General features: G+C 40.6%; 1 protein-coding gene across 10 annotated transcripts in view; it reads right to left on the minus strand.

The window, feature by feature from the left end:
* The window catches only part of Ccdc15 (coiled-coil domain containing 15), a 77,723-nt gene extending 54,819 nt beyond the window's left edge, over positions 1 to 22,904 (minus strand). For 5 of the 10 annotated variants that reach the window (XR_013052692.1, XM_076576023.1, XM_076576024.1 and 2 more), the window contains exons 1-4: positions 22,710 to 22,891; positions 22,356 to 22,542; positions 17,257 to 17,406; positions 15,838 to 16,029 (exon numbers count right to left, since the gene is read on the minus strand). Coding sequence is in view for 5 of the 10 variants with exons in the window: in XM_076576023.1 (XP_076432138.1) it covers positions 15,838 to 16,029; positions 17,257 to 17,406; positions 22,356 to 22,535 (522 nt within the window). In the remaining 5 variants the exon portion in view is untranslated. Of the gene's footprint in view, positions 1 to 15,837; positions 16,030 to 17,256; positions 17,407 to 22,355; positions 22,543 to 22,709 lie in introns of all 10 variants that reach the window. The other 5 variants (XR_013052694.1, XR_013052693.1, XR_013052690.1 and 2 more) reach the window with 4 other exon arrangements.
* Between the last annotated feature and the right edge of the window lie 3,286 nt (positions 22,905 to 26,190).

Here is a 26,190-nt window from a genome sequence, read left to right on the forward strand (position 1 = left end):
CTTTTCTCAGATCCCCTTTCCTCCAGAAAGCCTTCCTAACTGTCCTAGTTTCATTCCTGTTGCTGAGATAAAAATACCCTGACAAAGGCAACTCAGGGGTTAGGGGGAAAGTGGTTTATTACAGCTTACAATTCCAGGTTACAGTCCATCATTGTAGGGAAGTCGAGGCAGGAAATTCAAAGAGCTAATCACATTTTACCCAATCAGCAATAGAGAGAAATGAATGCTCACTTGATTCCTTGCTTTCACTAGCTTAATTTCTCCATTCTTGTTATAATTCAGGACCCCTTGCTAAAGAATGGCACTGCCCCCAGTGGGTTGGGTCTTCCCCACTTTCTAATAGAAACAATCATCCACAGACATGCCCACAGGCCAACCTGAAGCAGACCATCCCTCAGTGAAACTCTCTTTCCAGGTGAGTCTAGATTGTGTAAAGTGGACAATGAAAGCTGACTATCACATTAAGTAATGTAGAATGCAAATACTGTATATAGAACCAATTTGTTTCAATTAGCTAAGAAACAACTGATATATGACCATCATATGACTTTATATTCACTCCTTATTCTAGTGATTTTAGTATATAACTATTTTCCTTTTCCAGTAGCACAATCTATTTTATCTCTCTCAAATCTTCAAAAAATGTCCACTTAGGAAGAAAAAAAAAACTATGTATCTTTTTATTTTAGGATAAGCAAAGCATCAGGAAAAGGACAAACATCTCCATAATAATTAAAGAAATTACAGCAAAGCTAGGAATACTTCTAACCCACCATTAAAATGCTAATGGTATCAAGTCTTCCTTGAGGAAAACTTTGACTTATTGATATAATAATCATGACTATATAATTTTTACTAATAATGAGCTAATGATTAAAACACACTTAAAACACACACACACACACACTCCTACTACCAGCCCAATGTTCCAGTGTATCTTTCTCCTTCTTCCTTGCTTCTAGAGGTCTACATCTCTAACCAGGTACACCAGTTTGAAACTTTACTCTTTGTTCCACCAAAAGGAAGACTTCTGGATCAGGTGCAGAGTGGCTACAGAAATCAAGACAGTTATTAACAATGCAAAAAGACATTCTGTGCAGTTGGAGTTAAACAATGTATAGCTTTATTCATTGTCAAGTAGAATAGGTTCCAATGACCCATACCATAAGGCCAAAGAGTCCAAAGGTCTTTTGCAGTCTGTCGTAACACATGTAAAAACAGGTATCAGAATCTTCATTTCCCATCAATTACTAATTTCGCTTAGAGTCCGAGTCATAAGCAGGTTTTTCAACGGTCCAGCAGCCAGAAGCAGCATTGTGTTCTAGTTCTCTTTCCTTACCCTCTTTGCCAAGCCTCAACCTTGTGAAAACCTTTTCAATGACAAGAACTATAACAGTCTGAGTATTGGCCAACCAAAAATACTAGATCCTAATCCCTGGAACTCTGCATGACATTTTATAAGGTAAAAGGGCCCCTGCTGATGTGTATTAAGAGTACTAATATATAGAAATAATCTCAGATTATCCAAATGGGCACTAACTGCCACCACAGGTGTCCTTGTAAGACAACAGTAGAGGGAGGGTCAGCAGAGAAGAGGAGTTGATGTGGAGATGCAGACAAAGGCTCAGAAGCTACAAGAAAAGAAATGTCAGCAGAGAAACACCAACCGCTGGAAAAGTCAAGGAACATAATCTGTAGGAAGGTAGCCCTGCTGAACCTTGATTAGGAGTCATGAAACTCAGTTTAAATGTCTAGCCTCTAAACCCTCAGCAAATACATTTCTGATACTTTAGCCATTTAAATTGGATAATCTGGGTCTTTTGGCACATACCTATTATAATCATAGAACTTGGGATGCTAAGGCAGGAACATGAGTACAAGGTCAGCCTAGGCTACACAGTGAGTTTAAAACTGTTCTGGGCTACTGAGTGCAAAACTAGACACACAACTTAATCTTTTACAGCTATTAATTATTATTAACAGACTACCACTGAATGATTAGCCAACTTAAGCTTTTTTGATGGAGCTGGTTGTAGTGGCTCATGCCTGTAATCCCAACACTTAGGAGACTCAGGCAGGAGAATTATTGCAATTTCAAGGCCAGCCTCAGCTAATAATAAATTCCAGGAAAGTCTCAGCTAAGTAATAAGTTCCAGGACAGCCTCAGTTGAGTAGTAAGTTCCAGGAGAGCCTCAGTTAAGGAGTAAGACTGCCTCAAAACAAACAAATGGGCTGTAAAATGGCTCAGCTACTAGGAACACGTATTGTTTTTCCAAAAGACCTGCGTTCAGTCCCAGCACTCATGTTGGGGGACTCACAACTGCCTCAACTTTATCTCCAAAGGATTTAATGCCCTCTTCTTGCTTCCATGAGCCCTACCCCTCAACACAAACATCAGTATAAATAAAAACAATAATTTAAAAAACAAATAATTCCCTAGTGGAGATGAAAAATTCACAACAGTACAGAAAACCCAGCAAATAAAAAACAATCAATATAACCTCAGATCAAAAACTGAAGTTACCACCTGGCTCAGCTGTGATTAATATTAATGGCAATGACAATGAAAATGCTGAATCTCAACTAAGGAAATTTTAGTATAGTAACATTATAAAGAGAGGGTAAGGGATGGAAAAGTATGTGTGCAGTGGCAAGAGGGAAAGAGAGCCGAGCCAAACCCTCATCTTTCCTAACAGGACATCATTAAGATTCTCTACCATACACTTAGGTTGTATAACAGTTTCCTCTGAGACTGAAACATTCCATCCCCCAGGGAACTCCTTTTTTTGTTGTTTTTATTTTTTTTTTAATTTTTAAAATCATTTTACATATCAACCACAGATCCCCCTCTCATTCCTCCTCCTGCTCCTCCCACCCCCCCTACCCTTCATCCCCTCCTCCAAAAGGCTAAGTTCTCCCATGGGGGAACAGCTAAGCCTGGTACCTTCAGTTGAGGCAGGACCTAGCCCCTCCCCCACTTCATCAGAGCTGAGCAAGGTGTGACCATAGGTAATGGGTTCCAAAAAGCCAGCTCATTAACCAGGGGTAGATCCTGATCCCACTGCCAGGGGCCCCTCAAACAGACCCAGCTACACAACTGCCTCCTGTATGCAGAGGGTCTAGTCCGGTCCCATGCAGGTTCCATAGATGTCAGTCATGAGTTTGAGCTTGGTTCATTTGTCACTGTAGATTTCCCCATCATGATCTTGACCCTCCTTGCTCATATAATGCCTCTTCCACCTCTTCAACTGGACTCCCAGAATTCGGCCTGGTATTTGGTTGTGGATCTCTGCATCTGCTTCCATCAGTTACTGGATAAAGGCTCTATGATGACAGTTAGGGTATTCACCAATCTGATTACCAGAGTAGGCCAGTTCAGGCTCCCTCTCCACTATTGCTATTAGTCTAATCTGGGGTCATCCTTGTGGATTACTGGGAATTTCCCTAGCACCAGGTTTCTCCCTTACCCCATAATGTCTCTCTCTATCTAGGTATTTCTTTCATTGCTCTCCCACTCCATCCCTCCCCCAGCTCGACCATCTCGTTTCCTCGTGTTCTCATCCCCAACTCCCTTTCTCTCTTTTGCGCCCCCCCCCCCACATCCCCAGTTTACTCATGGAGATCTTCCCCTTTCCAAGGCAATCCATGCATCCCTCTTAGGGTCCTCCTTGTGTCCTAGCTTCTCTGGAGCTGTGGGTTATAGTCTAATTATCCTCTGCTTTACATCTAGTATCCACTTATGAGTGAGTATATACCATGTTTGTCATTCTGAGTCTGGGTTAACTCACTCAGGATATTTTCTAGTTCCATCCATTTTTCTGCAAATTTCATGATGTCATTGTTTTTTACAGCTGAGTACTACTCCATTGTACATATGTACCACATTTTATTTATCCATTCTTCAGGTGAGGGGCATCTAGGTTGCTTCCAGGTTCTGGCTATTATAAATAATGCTGCTATGAACACACTTGAGCAAGTGTCCTTGTGGCATCCCTTGGATATATGCCCAAGAGTGGTATAGCTGTGTCTTGAGGTAGATTGATTCCGAATTTTCTGAGAAACCACCATACTGATTTCCAAAGTGGCTGTACAAGTTTGCACTCCCACCAACAGTGGAGGAGTGTTCCTCTTGCTCCACATCCTCTCCAACATAAGCTGTCATCAATGATTTTGATCTTAGCCATTCTGACAGTATAAGAAGGTATCACGGAGTCATTTTGATTTGCATTTCCCTGATGACTAAAGTTGTTGAGTAATTCCTTAAATGTCTTTCAGCCATTTGGGATTTTTTTTTTTTTTTTTTTTTTTTCCGAGACAGGGTTTCTCTGTGTAGCTTTGCGCCTTTCCTGGAACTCACTTGGTAGCCCAGGCTGGCCTGGAATTCACGAGATCCGCCTGGCTCTGCCTCCCGAGTGCTGGGATTAAAGGCGTGCGCCACCACCGCCCGGCCCATTTGGGATTCTTCTGTTGAGAATTCTCTGTTTAGCTCTGTAGTCCATTTTTTTTTTAAAATTTTATTTTATTTTACAATACTATTCAGTTCTACATAACAACCACAGATTCCCTTGTTCTCCCCCTTCCTGCCCCCCTCCCCTTACCCCCAGCCCACCCCCCATTCCCACCACCTCCAGATCAAGGCCACCCCCAAGGACTAAGATCGACCTGATAGACTCAGTCCAGGCAGGTCCAGTCCCCTCCTCCCAGACTGAGCCAAGCGTCCTTGTATATGTCCCAGGTTTCAAACAGCTAACTCATGCAGTGAGCCCAGGACCTGGTACCACTGCCTAGATGCCTCCCAAACAGATCAAGCCAATCAACTGTCTCACCTATTCAGAGGGCCTGATCCAGTTGGGGGCCCCTCAGCCTTTGGTTCATAGTTCATGTGTTTCCATTCGTTTGGCTATTTGTCCCTGTGCTTTATCCAACCTTGGTTTCAACAATTCTCGCTCATATAAACCCTCCTCTTTCTCGCTAATTAGACTCCCAGCGCTCCACCCGGGGCCTAGCTGTGGATGTCTGCATCCAGATTCCTCAGTCCTTGGATGGGGTTTATGGCACAACTATTAGGGTGTTTGGCCATCCCATCACCAGAGTAGGTTAGTCCCGGTTGTCTCTCGGGGATTGCCAGCAGTCATTTGTGGGGGTATCTTTGTGGATTTCTGTGGGCCTCTTTAGCACTTTGTTTCTTCCTTTTCTCATGTGGTCTTCATTTACCATGGTCTCCTATTCCTTGTTCTCCCTCTCTGTTCTTGATCCAGGTGGGATCTCCCGCTCTCTTTCCCTCGACCCTCGCCGTTCATTGCTCCCACTCACGTCCAGGCTGTTCATGAAGATCTCATCCATTTCTCCGTCATTGGGTGATCCCCGTGTCTTTCTTGGGGTCCTGTTTTACAGGTAGTCTCACTGGTGATGTGAGTAGCAGTCCAGTCATCCATTTTTTAATTGGATTGTTGGCATTTTGGTATCTAGTTTCTTGAATTCTTTACATATTTTGGAGATCAGCCTTCTGTCAGATGAGGGGTTGGCAAAGATCTTTTCCCATTCTGTAGGCTGTTGTTTTGTCTTATTTACCGTGTCCTTTGCCTTACAAAAGCTTCTCATTTTCAGGAGGTCCCATTTATTAATTGTTGTACTCAATGTCTGTGCTACTGGTGTTATAATTAGGAAGTGGTCTCCTGTGCCAATGCATTCTAGCTACTTCCTACTTTCTCCTCTATCAGGTTCTGTGTAGCTGGATCTATGTTGTGGTCTTTGATCCACTTGGATCTGAGTTTTGTGCATGGTGATAGATATGGATCTATTTTCAATCTTCTACATGTTGACATCCGGTTATGCCAGCATCATGTTGAAGATGCTTTCTTTTTTCTATTGTACAGATTTGGCTTGTCAAAAATCAGGCATTCAGCCAGGCAGTGGTGGCACGCGCCTTTAATCCCAGCACCCGGGAGGCAGAGCTAGGCGGATCTCTGTGAGTTTGAGGCCATCCTGGTCTACAAAGTTAGTTCTAGGAAAGGCGCAAAGCTACACAGAGAAACCCTGCCTCAAAAAAACAAAAACAAAAAAAAAAAAAAAAATTCAGGTGTTCAGCCGGGTGGTGGTGGCTCACACCTTTAATCCTAGCACTCAGGAGGCAGAGGCAGGTGGATCTCTGTGAGTTTGAGGACAGCCTGGTCTACAGAGAGAAATCCAGGACAGGCACCAAAACTACACAGAGAAACCCTGTCTTGAAAAAATCCAACAAAATTAAAATAAAAAATAAAAATCAGGTGTTCATAGGTGTGTGGATTAATGTCAGGGTCTTCAATTTGATTCCATTGGTCCATATGTCCGTTTTTATGCCAATACCAAGCTGTTTTTATTACGATAGCTCTATAATAAAACTTGAAGTCAGGGATGGTGATGCCTCCAGAAGTTGCTTTACTGTAAAGGATTGTTTTAGATATCCTAGCTTTTCTATTTTTCCATATGAAGTTGAATATTGTTCATTTGAGGTCTGTGAAGAATTGTGTTGGTATTTTGATGGGGATTGCACTGAATCTGTAGATTACTTTTGGTAAGATTGCCATTTTTATTATGTTTATTATATCTACCTACCCATGAACATGGAAGATCTTTCCATTTTCTGATATCTTCTTCAATTTCTTTTTTCAAGGACTTAAAAGTTCTTATCATGTAGGTCTTTCACTTGTTTGGTTAGTTATACCCTAAGGTATTTTATATTATTTGTTGCTATTGTAAAGGGTGATGTTTCTCTGATTTCTTTCTCGGTCTGTTTATCATCTGTGTATGACAGGGCTACTGATTTTCTTTTTTAGTTAACCTTATATCCTGCCACATTACTGAAGGTGTTTATCAGCTGTAGGAATTCCCAGGGAACTCTTTAAATATGAAGGTAAACAACCCAAAATAGCCTCAGGAAGTCCCTAAAACTGACTGTATTCATTAGGCTCCTCCCTGCCAGAGTAAGCAATCAAATCTGAGAGTCCACCTCAGACACTGAGCTGCACAGAAGACAGACAATAGAGCTGCAAAGAAGACTCTCACACTTGGCGGTGGTGGTGCACGCCTTTAATCCCAGCACTCAGGAGGCAGAGGCAGGCGGATCTCTGTGAGTTCGAGGCCAGCCTGGTCTACAGAGTGAGATCCAGGGCAGGCTCCAAAACTACACAGAGAAACCCTGTCTTGGGGGGTTGGGAGGTAAGACTCTTGGAGGAGAAAATTTACAAAGAAGACTCAGACCAGACCAGCTGCCTGGAAGAGGTTTAGACCAACTGAGGCACCTAGGAAGGATACTCTCCAACCTGTGGAGCTGCTTGTAGGCTGTGCAGAGTGCTCCAGGTCACCCATGCTGGGGTGAGCCTTGGTGATGCAACTGTCTTTGAATCTTTCTGCTTCTGTAAGTAACTCCTTACCCATGCTCTTTTAATTACTCCAATAAATGCACTGGTTCATCAAATTGGACTTTAGTGGTATCTGTACTTTGGTCTGTTGTGTGCTGCATCTCCCCAAATATGAATGTTATTACCAAAACTTAAAACTTAAAAACAACAACAACAACAACAAACCAAATAGTAGCTTTTGAGGAGGGAGAAATGCAAAACATAGCAAAGTCCTCTGTTTTTAAAATATCGATATTATATATACCTTATTCTTTATTTGTTTACACAATTACAAACATACTATTTCAGACCTTACGTAGAGAACATCTACTATGCAATAGAAACACCAGCCAACAGAAGTTCACTTACTCTGACTCTTTAAGACATAGTAAGTATCCTATATATGAAAAGCAGCCATTTCTAGTGCCTTCTGAGGAAAACAGGCATCTCACAAGCTCTACTAAAGGCTGACAGCCTCCTCCCTAGCTTTAGCTGCTTGGAACAGTGGCTAATAGCTAACTAATACAGGTCTGGGTATAGTGTCTTCTACATGTAACAACAACAGAAAGAGATGTGTCATGTTCAGAAACAGTTTTAATCATTAGCAAAGAGACCTTTGCCTGATGAAACAAAAATTTTAGTATATAAACAAATGTTAAGATTAAAACATCAAAGGGGCTGGAGAGATGACTCAGTGGTTAAGAGCACTGCTTGCTCTTCTAGAGGTCCTGAGTTCAATTCCCAGCAACCACATGGTGGCTTACAACCATCTGTAATGAGATCTGTTGCCCTCTTTTGGCCTGTAGGTATATATGCAGTCAGAATACTGTATATTAAAAAAAAAAAAGATTTAAACATCAAAATATATCATATTATATGTTAAAACATTTAGCTGGTATACAGGGTAAAATTTAACAAATATATATATATATATATATATATATATATATTTGTTTTATATATATGTTATATATATATATATATATATTTATATATTTGTTAGCTCTTTTAATTTGTTCATGTAATTTACCCCATTGGAAGGACAGAATTTATATGTAACCAAACTAAAACTATTAATATCACATAGGTCATAGGAAAAACAGAGCTTAATATTTATAGAATGCTACCTACTTTGTTGCTATGGAACTTATTATCAATTAAAAATATGTACAATGCCACAACAGCTATTCAAAGTTGATTTTGTTTAAATATACTGCAGTATATTTATAAATGATCCTGATTTTGTAGTAGGGGAGTGAGTTTTAAATAAGGTTTCGTGCAGTCTAGGCTGGCCTCATACTATGTAGGACCAGTGTGCTCTTAAACAGTGTGCAATCTCTGCAGCACCAACTGTGTGTATTCTTGATACAAGCTTTTCTCTTGTGTGGGTTAGCCTGAATTACCTGAATGGTATCTATGGTGGTTTGAATGAAAAATGGTCCCATAGGCTCGTGTATTTGAATACTTGGCCCCAGTGGATGGAATTGTTTGAGAAGGGTTAGGAGGTGTGGTCTTATTGGAGGAGGCATGCCATTTGCTTTGGACTTTGAGGTTTAGAAAGCCCACGCCATTCCTAGTTACCCTCTCCTCTCTCCGACTCCCTACTGCTCCAGTACCATGCCTGCCTGCCTGCTGCCATGCTCCCCATCATGACTGTCATGGATTCACCCTCTGAAACTGTAAGCCGCAATAAACTGTTTCTTCTATAAGTTGTCTTGGTCATGGTATCTTAGTACATCAACAGAAAAGTAAGACAACACCTTATAGATAATTTAACAATTATTTCACATCATTTAAGTATTTACTTAAAGGGCTAGAGAAATGGCTGTGTGCTTAAGAGTGCTTGCTTCTCTTCCAGAGGACCTGAGTTCAGTTCCCAGCACTCCCATCAGGTGGCTGGCTCACAGCTGCCTTTAACTCCAGCTCCAGAGGATCTGATGCCCTTTTCTAGCCTCCTTGAACCCACACACAGATACACAGACACACACACACACACACACACACACAATAAAATGAATCTTAACTACAGAAAGTAATTATTTCCAGGATAGAAAAATGCTAGAAATCTGGTGGTATAATAAGAGAATAAAAACAATATAGCATGTAAAAGAATGAAATTAAATCCATATGACACTCCTGCACCAAAAAAAAAAAAAAAAAAATCAAAATGAATTTCTAAAAGCACTCCAACAGCACAGAAAATTGTTCTAAGATTCAACTGACAAATGGGATTGCAGGAGATTAAAAACCTCTGCACAGCAAAAGAAACAATCAGCAGAGTGATGAACCTTTCAGAATAAGAGAAATCATTACTAACCACACATCTGACTAAAGATTAATACATAGAATCTGTAAAGAACTGAAAAAAGTTAGACACTAAAAAGGGGGAATCACCCAGTAAATAAATAGACTGCAGACAATTCTCAAAAGAAAAAACATAAATGGCCAAGAAATATTTTTCCAAATGCTCAAAAGCCTTAGCTACGAGGGAAATGTGTATTTAAAAACTGCTTTGAGATTATATCTAAACCTGGTCAGAACATTGGCATGGATATGAAGGGAAAAGACCATTATATATAATTGGTAGGAACACTGCCACTATAGAAATCAGGTGGAAGCATCTCAAAAACTAAAAATAGAACTATCATGTGATTCAGCTCTAGCATTCCTGTGTAGATACCCAAAGGAGTCTAAGTCAGCATATCACAGAGATAGTTGCACATCCATTTTATTGCTACACAATATTTACAATAACCAAGATAGGACACTTGCACAAATGTTTATCAATGAAGAAGTGAAGAAAACATGCAATAGATATACACAAATGGAACTGTAGTCATCCATGAAGAGAAATGAAATAATGTCATTTGCTCATTGGCTGGAACTGGAGACCATCATGTTAAATGAAATAAGCCAGACTGAGACAAAAGCATTATTGTTTTCTCTTATACAGTTTTCTCTTATGTATGCAGCATGTGTGCGCGCAAGCACAATATGAAAGTCAAAGGGGGCTAATGAAGAAGAAAAGATCTAAAAGAGAAAGAGCAACAAGGAGGTAATGAGGAAAGGAACAAAATAGCATGTTTCCTCTTATAAAGAACATCGGGTCTGGGCAGTGGTGGCACACGCCTTTAATCCCAGCACTCGGGAGGCAGAGGCAGGCGGATCTCGTGAGTTCTAGGCCAGCCTGGTCTACAGAGTGAGCTCCAGGACAGCCAGGGCTACATAGAGAAACCCTGTCTTGAAAAACAAAACAAACAAAAAACCCCTAGGTTTTAAAGAGCAAAAGTTGGGAGAAAAAGAGAGGAAGGCAGGCTAGCAAAAGGGAGAAGGATAGGAAATAGGAAACAGTAGTGGAAGAGGGCAACTAAGAGAAAGGTATAATGATATACATAAAAATCTCATAAAATAAATTATTTTGTATGCTAACTAAAAAGTTATTTTTAAAAAATCAAGATAGTAAAATATCCAGTGAGAAATAGAAAGCTGAAATAAACCATGCCAGTCTTGAAAGAACAGTGGTAAACTGCATGGTCTAAAGATAAAGGTGTTATATAGTGAAAATAAATATATGGTAAAATGTTAAGATGAAGTCTAAGTGAAATAAACATGAGAAACCGCAGAAAACAAATCCTTAATGGTGAGTATCAGTACTAACAAAAGGGGTTGTGGCCACTTGAAGCTTCTTCCCACTCTATGGCTCTAGTTCCTTCGTTTAGGTTCCTAATCATATTTGGCCTTTCAGCAGGTAGGGACTATCAAGTATTAGTAGGTAGGAGGCTGGATAGAGACACAAAGAGAAAAACTAGTCAAATCACATTTTTTATTTAACTACAGTTAGTTTATTTAGTGCACGCACACGTGTGTACGTGTGTGTGCATGTGTGCATGCATGGAGGACTGAGGGCAACTTGTGGGAGCTGCTTCTTTTTCCACCATGTGGGTCCCAGATATCAAACTGGGGTCTTCAGGCTTGGTGGCAAGCACCTTCACCTGTTGAAACCACACAACAATGTCCCAAATCACAGCTGAAATACAGAGGCCAAAAGACAATCTGCACATGTTGCATTTCTCCTTTCACTATGTGGGTCCTTGAGACTGAACTCAGATCATCAGGCTTGGCAGCAAGCATAGGTGGAGGCTTCAAGTGCCTTCCCTCACCAAACCACTGGCCCCTAATAATGTTAATTGACTTTATATTAAAAAAAAATTTATAGAATTATTTCATGTGTTTGTGGTTTTTTGTTTTTGTTTTTTTAGATTTATTCACTTTAATTTTATGTATGAGCATTTTACCTACATGTATGTCTGTGAGCCATGTGAGGCAGAAGAGGGCATCCGATCCCCTGGAACTGGAGTCACAGACAGTTCTGAGGCACCATGTGGAGACTGGGATTTGAATCTAGGTCCTCCCTGGTGCTCTTAATCTATGAACCATCTCTCCAGCCTACTGCTAATTTTTTTTTAAAGGGACATGTAATTAAGTACCTAAAATTCAAGCATACAACCCAGACTTAGCATTAACTGCTGGACAAACTTGAATTACCTATAACTCTCTACATCCCGTGGTTTGAATGTCAAATGTCCCCCACAGGCTCACATGTTTGAACACTTGATCCCTACCTGAAGATGTTGTTTGAGAAAGCTGTAGAACCTTTAGGATACAGAGGAAGCATAGGATAGAGAAACAGGTCGGGGGTGGGGGGTGGTGGTATTGAGCCATGCAGTTTTACATCAGCACAGCTGCCCTTCTTACAGACTCTGCCTTTCATATGCAGACACAATGTGACCAGCCAGCCTCCTGCTCCTGCCACCATGCCTTTCCAGCCACAATGGACTGCATGCCCCTGCAACTCTAAGCCAAAATAAGCCTTTCTCCCTCAAGTTGCCTTTGTCAAGGTATTTTATCATGGCAACAGCAAAGTAATTAAGACACTAGCTGATCCTTATATTATTAAGTATATCCCAGATGTCAAATTATTTCATCCTTAAATATTTCAATGTCAGATGAGCCTTAAAACTCAATGCCAACCAGGTGTGGTTGGCACGTGCCTTTAATCCTAGGACTCAGAAGGCAGAGGCAGTTGGATCTCTGTAACAGCCAGGGCTGTTTTACAGAAAAGCCTTGCCTTGAGAAACAAAACAAAACAAAACAAAAATCAACCAATGTCAGGGGCTGGAGAGACAGCTTGGTGGTTAAGAGCACTGACTGCTCTTCCAGAGGACACTAGTTCAAGCCTGAGCACCCACAATAGCTCACAACCTTCTGTAACCCCAGTTCCAGGGATTCCGATGCCCTCTTCTGGCTTCTGTAGACATTGCACACACAATGCACAGACATATACATACAGAAATAATCACATAAAATAATAAAATAAAAAGTTAGGGAAAAAAACTTAAGGGTTGGGGATTTAGCTCAGTGGTAGGGTGCTTGCCTAGCATGCGCAAGGCCCTGGGTTTGGTCCTCAGCTCAACAAAGAAAAAAAAAAAGAAAAGAAAAAAAGAACTTAAAATCTCACCCCCAGTATTCTATTTTCCTACAGTTTAAAGAAACAAAAACTGAAAAGTTCACTAATATTCAGAAACTAAATTATGATGCCATTATCTAATCAGTTCTACACATAAAGGAGTTAATGCTTCAACAATTTCACTGTGTGGTTTCATAATGACATCTAGTGGATTAAAAGTGCAACAGAAGTTGTAAGAATAAAAACAACCATTGTCATAGGGCTGTGTGGGCAAAAGTTCCCAGGACCAAATCAGTAAGTCACCAAACATCCTTAACAACGTCATCTGTTTTCAAGGAAAAAGAATGAAAATGTATACAAACTTTTAAACTTTCACAATAAAAAGGCTCTTTATAACCTGACTTCCTGCTTCACCTCATTTCTGTTAGTTTCCTTTATAAACTACCAACTAGAAAGAGTTCATCACTTATTCTAGAACATACCAAACCAGGCACATTACAGATCCTACACTTTTCACTGTTCCTATTTCAAAAAGTCTCTTGAATTTATCAATTCAGTTCAGCATACCAATTCAAAATAAATAGTTTAATTCCATCCCTTGCATGAATTCTCTCTGTACTATTTCCTTAGAATTTTAAAATCTGGAATTCCCATGGCATAACTTTTTCAGTCAAGTACATCAAATATGTCTATATTACTTACGAGATTTGGTATACAAGAGACTACAGTAATGGAAATATAAGCCCATAGAGGGTCCCAGTTGACATATTAGTACTCCCTAAATGCTTAACAAATATAATGTGCTCACTTACATGCTGACTGATGTGTTCTAGCCATGCACTGTGTTTTACAAAAAAAAAATAAAATCCATTATTACAATGAGATTTATAGTTATAATCATGATGGTCAAGATTGGATCTGTCCTTCACTCTTCTATCTCTTATAATGTAACCAGTGTCCAGTTTGATAAATTCTTCATTTCTTCCTTTTTATTAAGGCAGAGTCCATGTGGCATCAAAATTTCTATTTTCCTGACCTGCCTCCTGAAGGCTAAGATTATAAATATGCATCATTATATCTGGTTCCTATTTATAAACTTCAAAAAGGAAATTAAAATAATTATAAAATTGATTACTACAAACCACACAATGCCTCCAAACAAAGAAAAAAGTTTGAGGCAAAAGAAATATTAGAACAAAATTTGAAGATGATAAAATGTGCCTTCTAAAGCTCTCTCTACTTATACATACATCCCAATTCGATTATGACCAAGTACTGTGGAAGTGAGTAAAATCCTGAGTGAATGTGTGTTGTTAACATGGACACAACCATATCAAGGACCCCAGTGCCTTCGAAGTGGCAAAGCCTTCCCTGGTTGAGGTTCAGAGGGCTGGCAAATCCTTTCTCTGCTCCATATGCAGATGTTGATAACATGTGCAGAAAATGTTCAACATAGCTATTCCCTCCTCCCCCCAGGTATTTATGGTACAAGTCTATTCCCTACAGAAATGGCTCCTGAGATTAGCTAAACATGCCTCCTTGATCCAGCTGTATACCATAAGCCCTGCTTCCTTGATTCAGCTGTATGCGATAGCCTGCCTCACTGTTCAATTCTACGTAATAAACATGCTGAGCTCCCAGGGTGCTGCAGCTTCTCCATCAGAGAACCCAGTCCACTTGAACCCAGCTTTTCTGTACAGGTGTCCCTATGTATCTGTCTTGTTGCCCCTGTTAGGTCAGACCCTGAAGCTATGTAAGGACTCAGACAAGCATCTTAACTCAGGGGATAAAAGAGCTTTTATTTTCATGTGGTCATTGTTTACATTTTTTTCTTGTCACTATCCCTAAATATGTGTTTTCAAATAGAATGAAGAATAATTCTTAAAGTAGAGGTAAACAACACATCAACAAAAGCTCAGGTGACCAAGAAAGGAACTGACTGAATGGGGAGTATGCTGCCACTTACAGTGCTTTAAATTTTAAGCATTAGATACATTTAAAAAGTCACTAAAATTTTTTCCAAGTATTCTGATATGTTAAGAATTTACTATATTATTACCTGATACATAGTAGATAATTTTATTGTGATAATTAGTTTAAAAGAGAAAAGTAAAAGAAACAAAAAATAATAAATGAAATACACTTTAACTGTATTGAATCCCTTAGCATCATGGGTTAAAATAATTTCTATCTGTAGCTACTAGCTGGCAATAACATATAAAAAACATAATTTAAATATAATTGGGAAATTTGATGTTCTTTGACTTAAGACTTTTTCTAATAAATTTTGAATTCTAAAATTTAATACATTTCTTTAGATAGTTCTACAATCTGTTATCAAAAACAAATGAATGTAAAAAAAGATATTTATAAATAAGGGAGGTTATGGTGGTTCGTGTGTATATCCCCAGCACTTGAGGGACAGAAGAAAGAGGACTATGGGTCTCAGGTCAGCCTGGACTACATAGCAAGACATTACCAGCCAACCAGCCAATCAATCCAAAAATAAACAATATTTGAAAAATGAAAATAAGCACTTCATACTAGTCCCTGAAAAAAGAGTGGCGATAAAGAAATGAAGCTGGGGCTGGGAAGACAGCTCAGCAGGTGAAGAGCCTGCTGGGCAACTGTGAAGACCAGAGTTCAGATTCCCAGAAAGAACCCACGTAAAATCCAGGTGTGCTGGCGGTGCATGTATAAATCCAAGCATATGAGAGGCAGAGACAAGGAACAGGGCACCAGCTTCAGTGAGAGACCCTGCCTCAATATAAAAGATGGAGTGACTGAGAAAGACGACAACTGATGTTAACCTCAAGCCTATACATGCACACACACATGCCCATACATATACACCACACATACACACAAGGAAAAAGTGAAATTCAGTAGGTTAACTCTTAATCTCTATTTTCTACCCTAAGTATATCACCTTTAGGTTAGAGGACTGAGGGGAAATGTCGCAAATATAAAATGAAATGTACCTGTACTTACAGCTTGAGCTTGTTGTTGAAACAACTGATTCTGATTCTCTCCGTCTTCTGTTGCATCCCCAAGCACCTGGGAAGCGGGTAACCTACAACTTCCAACAGCAGTGTTCAAATTGCTGGGGAAAACACTTGTCCTTTTAGGAGTTAAATGTGCTGAATCTGAACATCGCATGGCTATAGAGCCTTCCTTTTCTGCCTACACAAAGGAAAAAGGAGAGATAATGAGACTCTATTCCCTTCCAGCACAAATAATCCCCTTGCAGCCATAAGATTTTCACCAAGAACAACAGAGTAGGGAGCAGGAAGCCTTCGCTGACAGAGGAACTAACATTAACCAGACACCTACCATGTGTTCATTTATCTAGACTATCCCACCTAGTTCTTCTACAATCCTCTAAGATTAAGTATCATATCATATTGTGATGGTTAATTGTGGCTGTCAACTTGACTACATCTGGAATCAATGAAAATCCAAGCAGCGGGGCACACCTATGAGGGACTTCCTTGATTGGATGATTTGAGGTAGGAAGAGCCACCCTAAATCTAGGCCACCTTTTGGTGGCAGTCCACATAAAAAGACAGGAAGAAGGAAGCTTTTGGGGTTTTGTTTGTTTGTTTGTTTTGTCTGCTTGTTCTCATTCTCATTGGCAAGTTCATCCATCCTGTTGCTGAGGAATTCCTGTACTAACTAGTATTAAAAGCTACTTCTTTGGGAGCCTGAAACAGACTAAAGAAAGAATAGCAGCTCTCTAAGAATTCTCCAGGACTCTAACATCAGATTTGGACTGCTGAGATACTCAGTTCTTGTGGATTGAATGACTACAGATGCTTGCTTTCCATCCAAGACAGTCATTGCTGGACTACTTGGACCATAGCCTGTAAGCCATTCTAATAAATCTCCTATCCATTCTGTTCCTTTATAGAACCCTAATACACATATTTACATAACACATACCATACAGATATACATAAATCATATATTTGTTTCTTTGAGACAGGGTCTCATTATGTAGTCCAGGTCTGGAACTCATGGTAATCCTCTGGCTTCAGCTTCCCAGGTGCTGAGATTATAGGTATGAACCACCATACTCAACATTTGTCTATTTTATTGATAAGGAAACTATTCCACAACCAGAAAAGTTAAGTAATTAACTCAAGGTCACATAGCTAAAAGGGTGCAAAGAATCTCAAATCTGCACCCAAAATCCTGACATTCTTTTTCAAGTATTTAAAGAAAGGAAAAAAAGCAAGTCAGAACAACACCGGAATAAAAATCAGTTTCTCTACATGAAAATTGACAGTGCTCAGCACAAAACTGGATTTCACCAACCCAGAATCAAAAGAGAAGAGCTCCTGATGCGGCCTCACAGCTGTCTCCCAGCACACAAGCTTTCCATTCAGGCTACCTCACTCAGGAACTTACTGCTTTGTAAGACTTCTGAAGCTGGTGCTTTTTCCGCAGCTTAACTTGCTGATTTACCCGGCGTTTGACTTGCCTCTGAAAATGTTTCAAAGATTCTTGTTTTCTTCGTTGTTGTTCCTTTATTTCCTCTTCAATCATGTATGCTGAAGTCTGTACACAGGAAAAAAACAAGAGAATGAACTTAAATGTCACAATTTTGCCCATGAGGAACGTCCTGAATGCAGAAAGTTTAGTATATAATTGTCAAGAACAAAAACTCAGGTCTATAATCTGGTCTCCAGAAGAACAAGGAAATCACAGTTCAAAACCACCAATCTAAGTATAAGTATAACTAGTGAGTCCCAGGAACCCAAAGCAAGTCAGAAGCTTAAAAAAAAAAAATGGAATTTGTGAATACAAATCTTAATGTTTTATTCAACTAAAACCAAAGATGTCTTCATTAATTCTTAATGAACTGATCTTGACCCATTTGTGTTATGGCTTCTAATATTAGTAAACAGTAGATATACCATATTGCTCACCATTCAGCAGACATGTTCTCAATGTACAGTGCCTTCATACTTAGAATTAGCCACACCCTTTAAGGGTAGAGGGGAGTATGTCACTATTACAGCCCCAGGTAGTCTGCAGCCCACTACATAGTTGATGCTGACCTCAACCCCCTGCCTGTCTCCCAAGTGCCTTTCACTCCATTTCTAGTGGAGTCTTCCTTTCACCCATCTAGTAAGGCCTTCTTAGTCTTCAAGACTATCCAGCACTTCCCTATGCACTCTTAATGCTATAGCACATTTCATTTGAATATGAATAAAATATAGCACTTACTAACGCTCTAGTAGATTATAAATTCTGAGGGCAGGAAATGTTTAATGCACCTTTCTTTAGATAATTTACATATGACAAAATGATGTTTAAATTCTATAGAAATTACTCTTCAAAAATTATATATCTTAATCTAAATAAATCAAGTCTCTTGGTATTGATGTTATTATGGAGCCTTTTCCCACACTGAATTTTATCTATGTATAAACAACAGAATGAGGCAGAAGAAATGTTGGGTCTATGACTTCCCCAACAAGGTCATTAAGCAACTTCTGCTGAAGCTCTGGAACACTCATTAGAAAGCTATTCTCTTCAATCAAGTCAAAGAATTCTGACTACTCTGAGACTCCCATGTTAGAGGGAAGCACAGCTTGCCAAATCAGTCATATGGCATGGAAAGATATCCAGCCAGCCCCAAGTATTATAGTCATCCTAGCCCAAATGCCACACACATGAAAAAGCCTTACTGGACATGAGAGCTGACAAAGAACCAAGAACTTTAACAGCCAGAACCCATTAAGCTGTCCTAAATGCAACCAGTTACTTAAGCCATTCTGCTGAGGCCCAGGACAGTGAAGCAGATAAAAGACATGCCACTTCACTCTGTGTCAACTCCTGACACCATACAGTATTACCTGCTTTATGCCACTATGTTCTGATATGGTTTGTTATATAACAAGACAACGTGTGTGTGTGTGTGTGTGTGTGTGTGTGTGTGTGTGTGTGTGTGTGTGTGTGTTAATATGTAAGGGGGATCATAGATAAGACCACAGTGACTTTTCATAATAATTAGCAAAGAGAAATGAAGCGCTGAAGCTATAAGGCTTTTAATGAACCCTGAAGACCCCTTGAAATTTTAAGATCTTTAGAATAGGTATGTCCTTAGAGTAGACAAGTAACTATTTACCATTGTGGTGATATTTTGTTTGTACTCTAACAAAATTTGCCTGAAGATAAGAGGACAGAGCCAGCCACTAGATTAAACATAAGAGTCTGGCAGTGGTGGCACACACCTTTAATCCTAGCACTCAGGAGGCAGAGATCCATCTAGATCTGTGATTTCAAGGCCACCCTAGACTACATGAGATTAATCCAGTCTAAAAGAGAAACAGAGCCAGGCAGTGGTGGCACACACTTTTAATCCCAGCATGTGGGATCTCATTCCTTTGCTTCTAGTATTTGGGAAGCATACACACCATTAATCCCAGCACTAGGAAGGTTAAGACAGGAAGTGAGTGGAGAAAGGCATATAAGGCAGGAGGAGACAGGTACTCAGCCCTTTTGGCTGAGGACTCAGGGGCACTCAGTCTGGGGATTCCTGGAGACAGGATCTTCCCCTTTCAGCTGAGGAGTTGACGAGGTGAGAAGTGGCTGTGGCTTGCTTCCTCTGATCTTTCAGCATTTACACCTGATATCTGACTCTGGGTTTTTATAGTAAGACCAATTAGGATTTGTGCTACATACCATATCTTTGAATTGACAGGGCAGTGCCTGTTAATAAGGATGGATTTCCAGATTAAATATGCTGAAGTAATAAAAGAGTCCTACCAGATGCTTGATCAAACTCCCTTTGACTGGAACTGATTATAGGATTATTTAAAAAGAGGCAAGGATACAATTTGTACATCTCTCAAGACTTTAATATTCTGAATGTGTGAGAACGTAAAATTAAACTATTTTAAACCACCAAAAAGGTGTTATGGTAACAAATGTTGAGCAGTCTGACACTACTGACATTATAAAGGTACCTTAGTAATTAAAAAGCTGTACGGGGCCAGTGAGACAGCAGAGCAGGCAAAGGCTCTGATGACCCACATGGTGGGAGGAGAGAAGCAATCTCCACAAGCCTTCTGACCTCCACACCACACACATACACAAATAAATGGATGGAATTAAAGTTTTTTAAAGTGTACTGACTTCAGTAATAAAGGAACTTTGTACCAGTGTTTATTTATTAATTCCCATTTCACTCACCTTTTTCAGGGCTTTCCCTCCTTCATTCCCTATTACTAAAGAAATTTTGATCATATGCTTCATGTCTAAATTGTTTTAATTTGTTCTGATTTGTTCCCCTAAATCTAATCTCTCCCTAACCCTTAAAACTTAGAGGCAATTAATATAATCAAAACAGTTTGATCATGGAACATATCTATAAATGTTAAATAGTGAATAAAATCAATATTCCCCATGACTTTCTATAGTTTGCCATTCTCCTTTTCAAATCCTGTCAGCTACTAAGCCTTCCCCTCCAATTAATCCAACCCACCCTTGTAACCCTAACCACTGCCTGCTTGCTTCCTACTGTCCTCAAGTCCCATAATAGGAGAATCATCTCATCTCTACTTATCCAGATTCTTTTAAACTTTCCTGGGTTCATACCAACCCAGGCATATTTCTTCTTTGATTAAGTGAGATATTCTTAGCACTTAATCACATGTAGCCCAACTCTTAAATTCCTTCCTGAAAGGTGGCACGGTAGGCAGAAATCAATGAATATGTAACTATATACATGATGAACATAAATAAAATTAACTTACCATATTGTTATTAACATGTATAACTGGAGGGAGCTGATGTTTCAGGTTTTTGTTTTTTGAGACAGGGTCTTACTATGTCTGACCTGGAACTCCCAAGCTAGCCTCAAATTCAGAGATCCACCTCCTGCTGCCTCCCAAGTGCTGGCATAAAAGGCGTGTGCTGCCACATCTAGCCATTACTAATTTTGTATTTTTATCTTTTATGTGTATGGGTGTTTTGCCTGCATGTGTGTCTGTGCACCACAAGCTGGCAGTGCCTCAGGGACCAGAAGGTTTAGCTTCTCTGAGGTGTAGTTAAAAACGTTGTTAGCTGCCTTCCGGATGCTGGGAACTCTGGATGGGTGGCCACTGTGGTAGTCTTAACTGCTGAGCCATTTCTCCAGCCCCACATTTATAATTCTTAAAATTTACTCTGTGTGCTTGTGTACACATGTGCATGCCATGGTATGAGCTCATGTGTGGAGATCAGAGGACTTTTCAGAAGTTGGCTCTCTCTTCCCCTGGTTTTGAGGCAGGGTCTCTCTTGTCTCTGTTACTGCACTCCAGGCTAGCTGGCCCACAAGCTTCTAGAAGATTCTGTCTCTGCCTCCCATCTCAATACAGGAGTGTGGGGATTACAGATGTACACCAACTCATCCAGCTTGTACCTGGATTCCAGGACTAGAACCTCAGCTCATCAGGCTTGTACAACTACTACTACCTGCTAGCCATCTCCCAAACCCTTATGTAATGTTTAAATGTGTTGTTTCTCCTATAAAATCAAGAACATTAAAAATATTTTTTTACCCATGTTTAGTATTTCAACTATACTAAGAACATTGCTGATTTCCTGCATTCCATAAATACTTTCTGGGTATCTACATATATTAGGCAATATTTATTCAATATTATTTAATTAATTATTTAATAAAACGGAGGGTGTGGAATATGATTTGTTCCCTATGCACAATAAAATGTGTACAAAGAGCTAAGGAACAGTTTGTTGAAAGACTATGCAAACTAAACAAAAACCTTGCAAAACTCTTCTCTTGTGTTAGCATGAGAGATCATTCAAACATTTCCATGTGTAAACTTTCGAAAGGGCATCCCTTCATCCGAAATGCTTCTTCCTATCTGTAGTTACTGCATTTCTATTCCTTCAGGGCCAAGAAAGGCAATATTTCCTCATTCAGTCAACAAATACGTCCTAAAAGGCCTACTTTACACCAGAAGAGGAATGAACAGGACGTTTCCCTGTCCTCGTGGAATTTACAACTTTTTCAGAGTTTCTGTCAGGATTAAGCCCCTTCTATTTGTCTTACTTCATTTTGTCTTGATCTTCATCTAGAAACATAAACTTTGAGCAACTAATTAACATTTATAGTGTGATCAACTGTCTTTCCTATCATGTTACAGAGTGTCTGGAAGATGTACACAGTACCTATGTCTTACACAGCAAACAATCAAGTTTGTGAAACAAACTAGTGTATTTTTGCTGGTGCATGAATTATGTCCTGTATAGTAAGTGAATAATAAATATTTAAATAATATTTGATTATGCCAACAAAAGATGAGGCAAGTTCTGGAAAACACATCATTACTGTATAATTTCTACACAAGAATATAACCTGTAACAGAATGGAAACAGCATCATCCTTCAGCTGTTCATCTCTAAGCACCAAAAATTAGAAAAGGCTAATTAAAAAAAAAAAAAAAAAAAAAGGCGGGCAGGGAATCACTGTATTTGGGTCAACTGACACTCACATGTGCTGGGATTTCCGAGCAATTTGGTGAGGCAGGTTCCACCCATGCCCCAATTGGTACTATGGCCTGGTTCCTCTCGGCCAGCACTGCCAAAACGTCCTTGCTCTTCGTGGGGTTTAAAGCCAGGGGCAATTTGGTGGGATTCCGGGGTTTCTTGAGGGGCGCCATTCCTCCTGGCATCTGACTTCTGGTTGGGAGAAAGGAAAAGAGAGGGGGTAAGAAATAAAGACGGGGGCGGGGGAGGGTTTAAAAGTTACTTTCTGGAAGGAATGGGGATGAAGGGGAGCAGAATTAAGGACCGGTCTGGGAGATGGGAAACTGCCCACAGGCGGGCGGTTGGGTCTCAGAGACGACCTGCGGCGGCGAGAAGCGCGGCCCCGTCGGTGCAGGAGGGCGAAGAACCTGTGAAGCCGGGGGCCGCCGCGCCGCGGACCTCCTCACACTCAAACTCCGCGGGCTACTACGGAAACCCAGGCCAGCAAACCGCCACTCCGCGTCCGACGCCCGCCCGGCCCCTTCCGGGTTCGCGGCATCCCTCCGGGCTGGGAGGGTGAGCGGGGCGGGGATCCGGGCGCTGGGGCTGCGTCACTTCCGCTTCCTGCCCTTCGGACCGGAGGGCCTGAGCGGGTTGGTGAAACTTCACCGAGTTTCCCCTCTGCCAGTCCGTGGGCCCTGGTGCTGTAGTCATCTCTTTTTCTTTCCTTCTTTTTCTTTCTTTCTTTCTTTCTTTCTTTCTTTCTTTCTTTCTTTCTTTCTTTCTTTCTTTCTTTCTTTCTTTCTTTCTTTCTTTCTTTCTTTCTTTCTTTCTTTCTTTCTTTCTTTCTTTCTTTCTTTCTTTTTCTTTCTTTTCTTTCTTTTGCTGTAGTTATCTCTTTTTCTTTCTTTCTTTCTTTCTTTCTTTCTTTCTTTCTTTCTTTGCTTCTTCTTCTTCTTCTTCTTCTTCTTCTTCAGTTAATTAATTTATTTATTTGGTTCTTTGGAGACAGGTTTTCTCTGAAACTCACTTTGCTGACCATGCTGGTTCAAAATCAAGAGATCCAAGTGCTGGGATTAAAAGTGTGCCCATCACCGCCTGGCTTGGCATCCCAAATCTCTAAGAGTGGTGTGCCAGCGGGCAAGGGTTCCCAGTTGAAGAAAGCACCCGAATAAATAACAGTGTTTCTCAACCTGTGGGTCACGACCCCATTGGATCACATATCAAATACCCTACATATCAGATATTTACAATGTATAACAGTAGCAAAATTACAGTTATCAAGTGGCAATGAAATAATTTTATGGTTGAGGGGTCACCAAAACATGAGGAGTATTAAAGAGTTGCAGTATTAGGGAGTTTGAGAACCATTGGGCTAGAACCTCCTGATAGGGCATCCTCAAGATACAAATTAAGCAAACAGTAAACCATGCTGCTCCTTTTTGCCACTCAAGGTTTACAACACAATTTTATGATTATTGTGTTCTTGTGTGTGACCATCTCAACGTAGTGAGTGGTCTCCATCTCTACTCCAGACACTGCTTTGGGACATTTCATTAAACCTAAGGGATACAAACTCATTTGTTCAATGTGTGTATGTGTGCGTGCATGTGTGCATGTGTGTGTGCTGGGAGTTGAATCTAGGGCCTCCAGTATGCTAGGCAAGTGCAGCAAAGTCCCCAGCCCCCTTAACACTTTTGCTTTTGAGTTAGGGTCTCACTGATGTACCCATGCTGGACTCGAACTCACTGCGTAGCCCAGGCCATGAACTTGCCATCCTCCTGCCTTAGCCTTCCCAGTGACTGATGGTGCAGACATGTGTCACTAGGATCCACCTCAACATATATCCTTGTTTGGGGAATTTACAGTACGGTGAAGGGACATAGGCAGGGCACTTCACTTTCTTTAAATAAAGCACTTGGAAGCAAAGACTATATGAGATCATGGAACAAGCCATAATAGGCTTCAAGGACGAGTTTTAGGTATTTAGTTGATTGATAGGTTTTATGGGAGCCCCTAGGTAGTTCAGGCTCCTTCTGTCTCAGCATCCCAAGTGCTGTAATAACCGGCATACAACATCATTGAATCAGGTATAGGAGCTGGAGAGATGGATGGCTCAGTGGTTAAGAGTGCTTCCTGATCTTCCAGAGGACCAAAGTTCAGATCCCAGCACCTACATGCTCATAACCTCCTATAACTCCAGCTTCAGGAATCCAATGTCCTCTTCTGGCCTCCTTAGACAGACAGACAGACAGACAGACAGACAGACAGACACACACACACACACACACACACACACACACACACACACACACGAGAATGTTCCAGGTAGAGAGTGAGCATTCATGTAGGAGCACTGACTGGTGGAGAAAAGCAAAGGAGGCTAGTATGCCTAGAACAGGATGAAAAGAGAAGAACTGAGACAGGCGTGGCAATTCACAGAGAGCATGCTGAGCACCAGGACAGGATTGTGAGCTAATGAGTGCCAACTTGTCTTGAATTTTTAAAAAATCATCCAGTATGCCGTATTGAGAATTAGCTGGGAGTGGATTAGTTAGGAGGCTACTACAATAGCTCTATTAGGGATCTATGGTGTCTTTGCCCATGGATGTGGTGGTGGAAATGGTGAGGAAAATAGTGGGATTCTGAATATATTTGGGAAGTAAGGTTTTCAGGGCCCGTTGAATGTTTAGCTGTAAATCTGGTGTCATGGATGTGACAGGGTGAGCAGTCGAGGAAAGCTAGGGTTTCCTCTTGAGTCTACAGGATGGGATTGCATTTCACTGAGGTGGAGAAGACAGTGAAGGAGTAGGGTTGAGATGGGAGAAGATCAGGAATTGAGAACAAAGCTTCATTTAAGTGGTCAACATCTGAGAACATAATAGGATAAAAGTGCCTGCAGGAGAGGTCTGCACCACAAGGGTAAACCTCAGAGTTATTAGCCTGGAGATTCAAATCCAGGATGTACCCGTCAATGAGTATAGACAGGCTCTAATTGTCATGCCTGGAAAGGATGAGGATATTCTAAAGAGACATTTGTGTCCTTAACTATGGCTGTCTGGACTGTTGGAACAAAGTAGTCCCAGGGAATTGGGCTTTCCCCCCAAAGTCTCATGATCGGAGAAGGGAAAAGGCTGAAGTCTGGTGCCAGCCATCAGGGAACTTGATTCCCAGAAATCAGAAAGAGCTTTCACAGAGTGCCAATAACTTGTCAGAACCACCTTGCAGGAGACAGGACCTGAAACAATGATGGGCTAATAATGATACCTTGACCAGGATTGCTTAATTATACCTTCTGTTTAACCCTTTTCCTCATGTTTGGGTCCTGGAAGATGGACCTCTTTGTTTCTCTTCCCAATGTGATCACATTGAATAAATAATTTTCAGCTTTTCTTTTCTTTCTTTCTTTCTTTTTTTTTTTGGGGGGGGGGTTAATACAAGATTTCTCTGTGTAGTCTTGGCTGTCCTGAAACTAGCTTTTGTAGATCAGGCTGGCCTCAAACTCACAGAGCCTCTGCCTACTGAAGACTTGGATTAAAGGTATGCACCACCGCCACCCAGCCATTTTCTGCTTTTCATTTTTAATGTGGCTCTTTTAATTGGCTAATCAAGGACATGTGGCCAAGACCAGCTTGTTCGAGCAGCCAAGGCATAGTCTCTGGTCCCTAACTCTGGATCTTCAGGTTATCTGACACCCTCTTCTCACCTCTGTGTGCACCAGGCACACACAGTGGACAAATATGCCTGCAGGCAAAACAACCATATGCATTAAATGAAATGGAGAATGAGAACATTGGACAAATTATCCAGGAGAAGACTGAAATCACTGAAAAATATGACAAAGTACAGGTTGGCCATTGC

This window comes from Peromyscus maniculatus, chromosome 7, assembly GCF_049852395.1.
Source record: "Peromyscus maniculatus bairdii isolate BWxNUB_F1_BW_parent chromosome 7, HU_Pman_BW_mat_3.1, whole genome shotgun sequence".
In the NCBI taxonomy this organism is placed as follows: Eukaryota; Metazoa; Chordata; class Mammalia; order Rodentia; family Cricetidae; genus Peromyscus; species Peromyscus maniculatus.